Source organism: Cetorhinus maximus, chromosome 18, assembly GCF_964194155.1.
Source record: "Cetorhinus maximus chromosome 18, sCetMax3.hap1.1, whole genome shotgun sequence".
Lineage (NCBI taxonomy): Eukaryota > Metazoa > Chordata > Chondrichthyes > Lamniformes > Cetorhinidae > Cetorhinus > Cetorhinus maximus.
The window spans coordinates 33,797,633-33,805,137 of record NC_135896.1 but is presented as its reverse complement, the minus strand read 5'-3'; the positions used below and the strand labels follow the sequence as shown (position 1 = coordinate 33,805,137).

The window sequence follows — 7,505 nt, the reverse complement described above, 5'->3', positions numbered from 1 at the left end:
CAGGCAATGATTATCTCCAACAAGAGAATCCAACCATCTCACCATGACATTCAATGGCCTTACCATCGCTGAATCCCCCACTATCAACATCTGGTGGCGTGGAGGTGGGAGGGGGTGAGAGGGGAGTGGTGGGTACCATTGACCAGAAACTGAACTGGACCAGCCATATAAACGCTGTGGCTACAAGAGCAGCTCAGAGCTGGGAATTCTGCGGAGAATAACTCACCAAAACCTGTCTACCATCTACAAGACAATAATCAGGAGTGTGATGGAATACTCTCCACTTGCCTGGATAAATGCAGCTCCAACAACACTTGATGTTTGACACCATCCATGACAAAGCAGCCGTAACAAGCTTGACTTGGCACCTCATCCATCACCTCCAATGTCCACACACACCAACAACGCACAGTGGTAGCACAGTGAGTGTGCACCATCTACAAGATGCACTGCAACAACTCACCAAGGTTCCTTCGACAGCACCTTCCAAACCCACGGCCTCTATTACCTAGAAGGACAAGACAAGCAGATGCATGGGAACACCACCACCTCCTACAAGTTTCCCTTCAAGCCACACACCATTATGACTTGGAACAATATTGCCGTTCCTTCACTGTTGCTGGGTCAAAATCCTGGAACTCCCTCCCTAATAGCACTGTGGGTGTTCCTACACCACATGGACTGCAGCAGTTCAAGAAGGAAGCACCTCACCACCACCTTCTCAAGAGCTATTAGGGTTGGGCAATAAAAATACTGACCTAGCCAGTGATGCCAACATCTCTTGAAAGAATAAAAATCAGCTCCTTCTCCTGGAGGTAGTTAAGGGTTGATTAAAACTTCCACGTTTTTCTATTATGCAGCTACTAACACAGTCCTCTATGGTGGATACCAGCTGACCAATCGGCTTACAACTTGAGTTCCACTCTCCGAGCTTGGAGACAAAGGAAGAAAATGCTGGAGGCTGAAAAGATAGCAAAAGGAGCATTTCTTGTCCCTTGCAAACTCCCAACTTCTCACGTTGTGCCCAAGCTGCGCTCCATGACCTACGAGGCTTAGTGTTCTATTATGCTTTATAATGCTCCTGTGAAGTGCCGTGGATCATTTCATTACATTAAAGGTGCTATATGCTTTTTGTTGTTATATTATAAGAAAGGTCAGCATATGAGGAAAATGGATAAGCGAAGACAGGTATTTTGAGATTGCAGAGCTGATGGTGCAGCAAGAAGTCATGGCTAGCAACACTAAATGGAAAGGCAAGAGTGGAATCATGTGGAAATAGGGCCATATAAAAAAAACAGATGAACAGAATTGCGTGGTTAACTGCATTAACAGTTGCAGGATGGTTGAGAACACAGAGGGATAACACATTACAAGCACAGAAAATGTCAAGTCTAAGTTTAGCAAGGGTAGCTACACTGCAGCACAAAAAATTGAAGCAAGGTTGAAGGGAATTGAATAGAGAAAGTTGGGCATGATGCTGGGAGCAATAGCAAATTTAAGGACCTTAGAAAGGAAAGGGAGATTGGTGATGGGCTAATAATTTCTGGAGGATAGATAAGTCACATCTTTATGAAAATGGCATAAAGACAGCAATTTTGAAAGGAGGGAGAGGTAGTTGGCGACTATAGATAAACCGGTGCTAGGAGTTTATTTGTGAGGAATGAAGCAACTTTGATGGTTTTGAAATGGAAATAAGATAGCACCAAGGAAAGGAAGGCATTAACAATGTTAACTTCTGCGTAAGCCAGGAATTAAATAAGCGGATCAAGGGAGAAGATGAATGTTGTGATAGATGTGAAAATGGTTGAGTGGAAAAGGGTGATGGAACAAACATACACATCTAGGTGGGTGACCTTTTCATACCTGGCTTTTTTTTGAGGCAAGATTGGGGTTTTGTTGGGCCATTCCAGCGATATTATGAATTTAGAATATTTTTGTGCTGCTCTATAGGAAACAACCAAGAAAAATCAATTTCCATGGATAGTAGACGTTTATCATTTCAGTCAGGCTGGCACAAGGAGATGCTCCCAACAGGTGATGTGACTAGAATGACATAGCAGCATGGCCAATCTTACTCAACAGTTTCCATATAGGAAAAGATATTTCTATGAGCACATCCTGAAACTCGCTTACAGCACTATGGGTGCACCTACACCACATGGACTACAGCAGTTCAAGGTGGCAGCTCACCACCATCTTCTCAAGAGGAATTGGGGATGGGCAACAAATGTTGGCCTTGCTAGCAACACACATCCGTGAATGAATAAAAATTATATATATTTGTCAATGTCTATTATTTTCCTACATAGAATGTGTAAATACTTTAAACAAAAAAATAACACTTTCCTTCTATCCTTATAACTTTTAAAATTGTAGTGATGCAACTGGCTACATATGGAAGAAATGTTAAATGTTTAAAAAGTAAAATGTAGTGTAGCTACAATTAAGTTAAAGTCCATGTAAATGTTAAAACATGTAAATACATTATCTCTTACATTTCACAAAGAATTGCTTTCCTGTTCCTTTTATTTGAGGTGGTTGTACACAAATACAAAAAAAGTTACAACCAAGGCATTTGCTTTTAAACAGTGGACCATTTCAGGTCTCTCAAACTGCCATGAGGCAACATCTGTTAAGTCAGTTGAACCCGATTAATTCCAACTACTGGGGAAAAAATAGACATGCTGTTTTTTTTAAATGAAATTATTAACATTTAACTGAAAACATTGCATTGTTGTCACAGTTACAGATTTGTGCTTTTAGAGAACAGTATTGTCACTAAGATTTCAGTAGGGTACTGGCGAGTGGGCAAAATTTTCACAGAGCCACACTGGGTGCTTTTTTTTTCTTCTCCTTTACTAAAACTTCAACAAACAATGGGGCACCAATAAATTGTTCATATCAATTTCACTTGAACTTTGAAAAACACCCAGTGCTATTATTAAAAAGCTTTTGCTTTTTTCATTTCTGGGCATTTAACGGTGGGAGAATTTTTGAGCTTTATATAATACTAAGTATTTCTGGTTGCAGGTTTGTTACTGGTGGCAGAAGTAACTTGGGTGATAAATTTATAAATCACTAGTATACCACACATTAAGGCATATTACCATGTGGTATTTTTCTTATAGTACTGATACATTAAAACAGCAGAGTGACAACACTGAGCTAAACAAGGCTCATCTGTAAAGTTAACTGAATAATGAAAACAGAACTGTAAAAACTACACCCACGTGATGAAACGAGCACCTTTGGCTTCTTTGCATTCTTTCAGTTGCATACACCATTTTCTCCTCTTCAGTCACCAGAACATCCATAAAGTTAATGAAGAAAATGGTAACTCTTGCTACAAGGGCTTAATTTCTTTAAAAAAACAAAAAATCTTCCTTCTGCTTTTCTTGTAAAGGCAATAACTCATGGCTGGGTACAGGTCCACAGGCACCAGTAGTTGTCCAGCACCTTATTCTTCAAACGTGGGCCCAGTCATTGAGTGCCGACTGGCTATATTCAAATGTGAGCAGCATACAGCCAAGCTGAAACTGTCCTCATCAAACATTGTCAAAATTAATTTTCCAGCATGGTCACTGGATAGTGATCAGGAACGGACACCATGGCTGAATTTTCATTTTCCTAAACCAGAGGATACCAAATTCAATTGCAAAACCCCCTACTGCAACCCCGGCTGAGATCAGCTTACTCATCACAGACCAGGTATTACTTGGGGCCTCCCTAGTCCTTAAAGCTCAATGTCACACCTTATTGGTGTATTTACTAACTGAGCCATCAAGGCAGCCATTTATTTTTAATCTTGAAAGTCAAGGATTGCATCCCATTGTTGTGTTTTTAATAACAGGAGAAAACTAAACAACTATTAAAAACATGATCTGGTATGGAAACTTATATCATAATTACTGGAGCCGGCGGTAACTTGCACAAAGTTCATGGTCCCTAATATCTCCCCAACCTCCATTCTTCACATGTGGGCTGATTGCAGCCAATGGATATATTTCACTTATTGCCATGGTTTCTGGAAACAAGTGCTGTATGTTGCTACTTATAATTCTGTCAATTTTAGAAATTTCAACAGATGGCATGCAAGCTTTCTTGTGATGCATACCACAATCTCCAGCATGGAAAATACGAGGAGCTTCACAAACCATAACTTTCCAATACCGAGGCAGACAGGATACTGTTAAATACTGTAATGTCCAGTCCCAGTTGTAGTCATCGTATTCACAGAAAGTATCTGTGCACGTAATCAATTTTTGATATGTGTCTCTAATCATAGCCATGCCCATGTTGTGTTCTGTTGATCGCCAGGTTTTCACTTCTACCTTATTGGTTTTATCTGTGAAATCACTGACACGTACATATGTACCAAGGGACAAGATGTCACAGTCAGGGCAACTTTCAGCCTTTAGATGCCACATATTTTTCAAGACATAATAGAAATCAGGTGACAAATAGTGGTCTTCTTCAATGAACAGCACTAAACCCTTATGATCTTCCAAAACTTTTACCCTTTCCCAAACAAAATGCAACTTCCACCACCAGTGATGCTTGGTCTGACAGAATTTGGATTCCCGATAATGGCCAAATGAATCTGGAAATTCAGCATTGATACAGCCCACTTTGAGCGCATTTGCCTTGCTTAAGTCACGTGGGCAGTCTCTGGGATCGTGTCCTGGGAATTCGTTGGGATACAACTGGATACTGAATGGAAAAAATATTTGCAACACTTGACAAAAATCGATACCAGCTACGATGTGGTTGATCTGCGGAGACCAGAAGTCGTGGCTGAAGATTAACAGGACGTTTTCTATTCCTTTGGCTTTTCTGAGCGAATTGACGAGGATCTGCAAGTATTCGGGTCTGTCGTGCACTTGAACCACCACCACCAAATCGTTTGGAGGACGTGTCTTTATGGTTTCCTGGTTTCGGACAGTCTGATCGAAGTTCAGCTGGTAAACGATGCCGCGGTACACCTGGGTCAGGTTGTCGACCTCTGGTCTGTCGAACCTCGGCTGGGACTCGTTGGAAACTTTCCTGGTCGGGTTTCCGCCGCCAGCTCGCCCGCTGCTCCTGGAAGTTTCGTCGTCCTTCGGAAACGCTCCGTTTTTCCTCGGTTTTCCGCCGGTCCAGAAGGCGAAGGCGGCGACCAGCATAACGAGAGCCAGGAGCAGCACTTTCCTCTTGTAGATGCGGAACCTCATGTTGACTTGACCGGCGAGGCAGCGGCGACCCCCCGCCTTGTAGCTGTGAGCACCGGGGCTGTTAATAATAATAAACAGTAATTTATAGAGAGAGGGGAGGGGAGAGAACTGCAAAGGGCAATAAACTTCCGATTATAAAAAGCGGTTGGATAAGCCAGCAGCCCAATATCAGACAAGCTACCATCCCACACTGGACCATTTCCAGCCGCCACCGCCGCAACACTTTACACCGAGGCCGAGGGCTCCGGCAGCCTCTCCCTCCCGAAGAGACTTGAGCGCAACGCGGAAGGGCTCTGCGTGGGGAGGAGACTCTCTCTCTCCCCCCCCTCTCCCTCCCTTCAGCTGCTGTTCGGCCCCCGTTCTCCTCTCCGCCTCACAATTTGAATCGACGCCGACATTCTGCCCGCTAACGGATTGCCCGACTCCTCACCTGCCTTCCAGTATCTACTCATCAACCAACCGTCACATAGCCCCTCCCTCCGCCCACCCCCCATTGGTGCGCTGTCCACTCATTGGGCGTGCCTGCGCTACCGCAGGCGAATTCTGTATGGTCCGCTCGGCCGTCCATCACTACCTGCCTGACGCTCATTGGCCACTCTCGGCATCAAAGGCGGCGCACCGAAAATTCCCCGCGACGTTGACGGATGACGTAGTCAGCGACATTCTGGCCGCCTCCTGTTTACTGCAGTTTACCCGGAAAGGAGCATTTGACTATTTGGGAGTCTCAGACCAACTTACTCAGTGTAACCAGAGCAACACATGCAGAGGCTGGAAATTTGAAATAGAAACAGAAAATGTGGGAAATACTCAACATGTCAGGTAGCATCGGTGGAGAGTGAAAGGCCAACGACCTGTAACGTTAACCTTGTTTCCCTTTCCACGGATGCTGCATTTTCTGCTTTTATTTTATAACTTATTTACTGTGGCGTTATTAGATATCTTGGTCTTCTCTGAAATCTTATCTTGCTGGTTGGGTTTGAGGATGACCAATCAGTTTCTTGTCTAAGTGTCAGTCTAAATGTCAATGGTACAATGAGTGAAATGTGTCCTCTCCTTCCAAAGGAAGGCTGTTGGTCTCAGTAGAAAGGAACACAACATATACAAAAATGCTGAAACAAACACAATAGATCTGTCGGTCCCATAGATAGAAAAGAATGTCCATACCAAAACTGTGTTGGGACAAAGGGTCGACACCCACAACATGTTGCTTCTGCTTTGGTTGTTGGTATCACAGACTAACATTCCTATCCTGCCAATATTTATGAATTGGTTAACACTAGCTGAACCAGACATGATCCGCTGATACGGTGGTCATGATAACGAAAAACTTATAAATAGATATTCTGTAAAGATGGGTCTTGAAGATTTTGAGTGACATGGCTGTGAATATTTCCTTTGACAGCTTGTTCCACTATGGGATTGTTCCTGAAAAGAAAGATTGTTGATACACTGTCTTGGAAACAAATGGCCTTTGTAGCTTGTCTGGGTGGCTACCTCATGTTTTGTCATTGCCTAATGGTACCAGGTATTCGTTTTGTCAATTCCCACCAGTTCATCCCATATTTTATAGATCATGACCAGTCTAGTTTTCTCTGTCCTTTGTTGTAGTGATTCCCATTTTAAATCTTTGATCAACGATGCAACACTGGTGTTTTTCCCATACTGATTTGTGCAAAGTCGTGCAGCACATCTTTGGATCACTTCAATCTTATTTATATTTCTCGCCATTGATAGATGCCACACACAACTTACATATTCCAAGTGTTTGGTAAGTTCCAATTCTGATATATTTGTTGTAATGCCAAAGATTCCTTCTCAGAAATCCAAGAATCCTATTTGCTTTGGATGTATTCTGCTGAATGGGGAATCCCCATTGAAGATTGATTCTAAGATGAACCCCCTGCAGAGGGTAACCTATTTTCCTTTACTGGTCTGGTTATTGAACATTTTCCTGCACCTGCAAGTTCTTTTCTCCTTTTCTAATTTGCCTGCTTATTTTCTTGTCTGAGCCTGGGTATCTTCCCAAGCTTTTTTACTCATAGAATCATAAAATGGTTACAGCACAGAGGGAGGCCATTAGCTCATCATGTCCATACTAGGTCTCTGCAAGAGCAATTTAGCATGCTCCACTCCCCTGTGTTTCCTTGAAGCCACACTTCCTTTCATGTGTTTATTCAATTCCCTTTTGAAAGCCATGACTGAATCTGCCTCCTCCAGCACATTCTCAGGCAGTGCACTCATAACATAACAACTTGCTATGTAAAAAAGAAATAGTTCTTCTCTAGATGTCCTGCA

The 7,505-nt window shown here is 42.8% G+C and overlaps 1 protein-coding gene across 1 annotated transcript; it reads right to left on the bottom strand.

The window, feature by feature from the left end:
- Positions 1 to 2,508: 2,508 nt before the first annotated feature.
- Positions 2,509 to 5,670, bottom strand: mgat2 (alpha-1,6-mannosyl-glycoprotein 2-beta-N-acetylglucosaminyltransferase). The gene has a single exon (XM_078562345.1). The coding sequence runs from the start codon at positions 5,208 to 5,210 to the stop codon at positions 3,906 to 3,908; it is 1,305 nt and encodes a 434-aa protein (XP_078418471.1). The 5' UTR covers positions 5,211 to 5,670; the 3' UTR covers positions 2,509 to 3,905.
- Positions 5,671 to 7,505: the final 1,835 nt, after the last annotated feature.